At 36.1% G+C, this 3902-nt stretch overlaps 1 protein-coding gene across 1 annotated transcript; it reads left to right on the top strand.

Annotated features, from left to right (window-relative positions):
• The first annotated feature begins 304 nt into the window (after positions 1–304).
• LOC126195213 (uncharacterized) lies at positions 305–3682 on the top strand. The gene is made up of 2 exons (XM_049933732.1): positions 305–1016; positions 3173–3682. Exons 1-2 carry the CDS (start codon positions 669–671, stop codon positions 3536–3538), a joined length of 714 nt encoding a protein of 237 aa, XP_049789689.1. The 5' UTR covers positions 305–668; the 3' UTR covers positions 3539–3682.
• Positions 3683–3902: the final 220 nt, after the last annotated feature.

Below are 3902 nucleotides of genomic sequence, written 5' to 3'. Positions count from 1 at the left end.
AATAATAATAATAATAATAGCTTTTTCAACATCGAATGGTACACTGCACATGTACGAAGAAACAGTAATGATTAAAGTTATTTGTACAATACGAAACCAGTTGCGTGCAACTGGTTTCACCCAAGGAGTGGCGCAAGGCAGTATTGTCGTATAAACCACAGAACAACGTATAAACACGTATACAATCGTCTCATAGTATGTTCTCTTTGTACTACAGGACTACAGGCCAATCGGTTGGCGTTGGCATCACCGCTGAATCGTAGCTGCAGAACATCTCTGAGAGTTTCGCGACTCAAATGTTTTTAAACTGTGGTAATAATGTTGGTAGCAGCTGGACGCGAAACAATCGGGTGCCGAAGTCGATCTGTCTGTACGTAACAAGAAGTGGAGGCGCCTTATAAACAAACTGACACCTGTACATTTCGGATGTATTCGTTGTTTGGTAACAGTCTTGGGGAAAGCGCCGTGGTTTCACTTTTAATAACCATGATTACACTGTAACATCAATGTTACCGTAACAACGCAGAAGCTGTGACTTGTTCACAGCCCAAAGTGTGTTGTGCGTTGACTGCAGTCCTGTGTATTTTATGCAAGTGTGATGTAGTGTGTTACAGACAAAAATAGAAATATTGCATTCAGTTTTGTGTAGTGGTGTGTGGACGTTACCAATGCACGAAAAAAGAAGAAAGTCGTATTTGTGGGGATTTTTTACTGTACAAAAAAGTGATGGCGCTAATAAATTTGCACAGTGCGGTATTTGCGATCGAACTTTACGTTTCACGACGTCTGTGACTAACCTGAGAAAACATTTAGAGCGAAAGCACCCTACAAGTTTATCGCTTTGCAAACAACGTACCACGGCTGCATCATCAGCTATATCTAGAGCAGTTTCTGATGATATTGATCATGGTGTCAACGGGCAAGATGAACAGCAGTCTGTATACTCTTCCACACACATTGTTCATTACCAGTCACATGAGCCTATTGAGCATTCCTCGAAAGTTGAAACTTCGAAGGTAATTGGAATATTTGACAACCAGAATTAAATAATTTCATTTCTGATGAAAAAAAATCACTTGAATGCAGAGAGAGAAGCTAGACAAGCGTCTTGGCTAAAGGTATCTATAATGCATTTCCCCAGTTTCGTGTCTGTCGAAAATGAAGGTTTTGCCTCTTTGGTTAAGGCAATTTGTAACACTTAAGTTATCACGGATTTTTCAACTGAAAGGTGTTGTACAACCCCAGAAATAGATATGCCAGATTTCATTTCTTAGCTTAACTACTGTAGTGATTTTGTTTATTAGGAAGAATTTTTGCGTAACGTTTCAGCGACCATTCATCTGCCTCCATTTCAGAAATGAATCTGTATTTGGTCGAATGTTAATTAATTGATTTCAATCAGATTACATTATGTACAGTGTGTGTGTTTGTAAAATAAAATTGGTTAACTTCATCTAATATGTTTAAATAGTTAGTTTTTACATTACAGTACAAAACATCAAATTGGCACTAATGATAATAATATTGCATACATCTTCTCACTAATAATTTTTGATCTCTAAGTTACATACATACAAAGACAAAGATATGATCAACACAATATATTCAAAGGCATTACAGAAGTGTCTGATTCCACCCATCTGCTTTGAACAATGATGTCATCAATTTGGCGGAAACGGCTACTTCCAGTGTATAGAAAATGACGACAATAACGTCGCTTCGTACACTCACCAACAAACAAAAATTAAATTGACACTAACATCCCACTCAAAAAATGAAATGAAACTAATGGAAAATTGTGCATTTAGGGTGGAGACAAGTTAAATATACAACAATAAAAGAACACTGCCCCATCCCAAAACAATATAAAAAAGTTAATATAAAGCAGTCCTCTACACCAACAAAACTGTAGGAATCGCACACTTCCCTTGACCTATATAGGTCAAGCACAGCTACCGATACCAAAAATCAATGCTTACAATGCCAAAAAGTGGAAACGGAGATTTCCCGATGTATGTAAGCCAACCACAGCTATGAATACCAAAAAACCAATAGCTACAACTCTGAAAAGTGGAACCAAAATCTCAACAGCTCAGATACCCCATATTCACAGCACCAATTAAAGAACAACTGACCTACCGTAAATATACAACATACAAAACATCACAATTGCTATAGAATAAAACCAAACAAAAATTATTCCCTTATGTGTGATTTCTTGTACTGTAGTCTATAGTCCAGTTATTTCTTTGGTAATCTGTTGCCTATGGTGAGCCTGCATTTTTTGACAGGTCTTTTGGGGCAGAGAGAGTGCATTAAATGATGCATTAATTTTTGTACGTAAGGCATCATACGTCTTGGCTGTGCCTTGTACTTGCATTGTTTTGACCCCATCACCTTTCTTCAGTGTTATTTTAATAATGTTCAGGTTTTGTATGTTGATAATCCTAATGTCTCTTCTCTTGCTTTACATCTGTTTTTGATTTCATATTTTTGTAGATACAGCACACTAACCCATGATGATCAGATACTGCTATTTGGAGAACTTTTGCTCAGTGCCTACACATTTTGTGCAACAAATAATTGTCATAATCACTTAACCACAAACACGTTGAAAAGAATTAGTGTTTAAATGTGAATTCTTTATTTGTTGGTTGATGCATGCATGTAGTGTTTTGCATTTTCAATAAATCATAATCCAGAATGATTTCATTGGCTACTTCAGATATGTAGAAAGCATTGCTACAGCAATGTGAACTGATTACATAATTAATAGGTCTCTGGAACTTATCTTATAGAACTGGAACTTGAAACCTATTAGGCCTACTCCTAATTAATAGTTTACATAGAAAGTACCATTATTTGGATATCTAATCCTTCCTGCTGGTCTTTGAATTAGAATAATTCAATATTCCACCTTAGCAAATTTCAGAACACATACTAGCAAGTAAGTGGCTACACTGTAATTCTTTTCATATTAATACATGTTCTGATGTCTGCACTGCCCTTATCTTAATTTCGCTCCACAGAGCTTCTCAGAACTTCCATGAAATAATCCCTCTGTGAATGTGATGTAAACAGTTCTCTCTCCACTTGCTACATGTATGTTACATGATTAATTTTATGTATTTTTGTTTATGACACTATAATGAAATTGCCTCTCATTTCACAGGACACCACAAGTGAATCTGAGACCAGCACCTCTATGTTTGAAATAACAGATGACCGTACAATGCCGTCAGTGTCTGCTTCATCTGCTGTATTATCTTCAGTTGGTACTAAGAGAAAGTGGCGAGAATTTAAGAATGACAGGCTTCTTACAGGACCTCGTGAGCAGTTTTCCTCACCTTTAAAGGAAAATGATGAATTTGATCTCTTTGGGATGAGTATTGCTGCTAAAATGCGTAAAATGTCTAGGACAAATGATATACAGTGTATCATTGCGGAGAAACTTATCTCGGAAGTAATATATCATGGACAATTGAAGTCTCTTACATTTGACACTGTTATTAAAGTTTCTGAGAAAGATACTAATTAATGTGTGTGGGCTGTAATGTGAGTGAATTCACATGTATATATGTATACACACACCACAGAGTCGTTAAGAGACTGAGAACCTAGGGGAAAAGTTTGTATTTCTGAAACTATATTTAAAATAAATATTTCATAACCATGTATCTCATATTCTTACTTTTAAATAATCAGCATTAAGTGAGTGAATTGCATAACACCCCTTGGATCCAATCCAACCAAAAGGTTGAGACCAAATTCCGTACAAATATTTGTGGTATTTGAAACTCCATTCTGTAGCTAAAATGGTTCTTTGTATGTATTAACAAGTTTTACGGACTCTATATCTTACCTTCTCACGAAGAAGTTGTGTACTGCATAGGCTTATAGGA

This window comes from Schistocerca nitens, chromosome 7, assembly GCF_023898315.1.
Source record: "Schistocerca nitens isolate TAMUIC-IGC-003100 chromosome 7, iqSchNite1.1, whole genome shotgun sequence".
Classification (NCBI taxonomy): domain Eukaryota; kingdom Metazoa; phylum Arthropoda; class Insecta; order Orthoptera; family Acrididae; genus Schistocerca; species Schistocerca nitens.
This window is presented reverse-complemented; position numbering and strand designations above follow the sequence as displayed.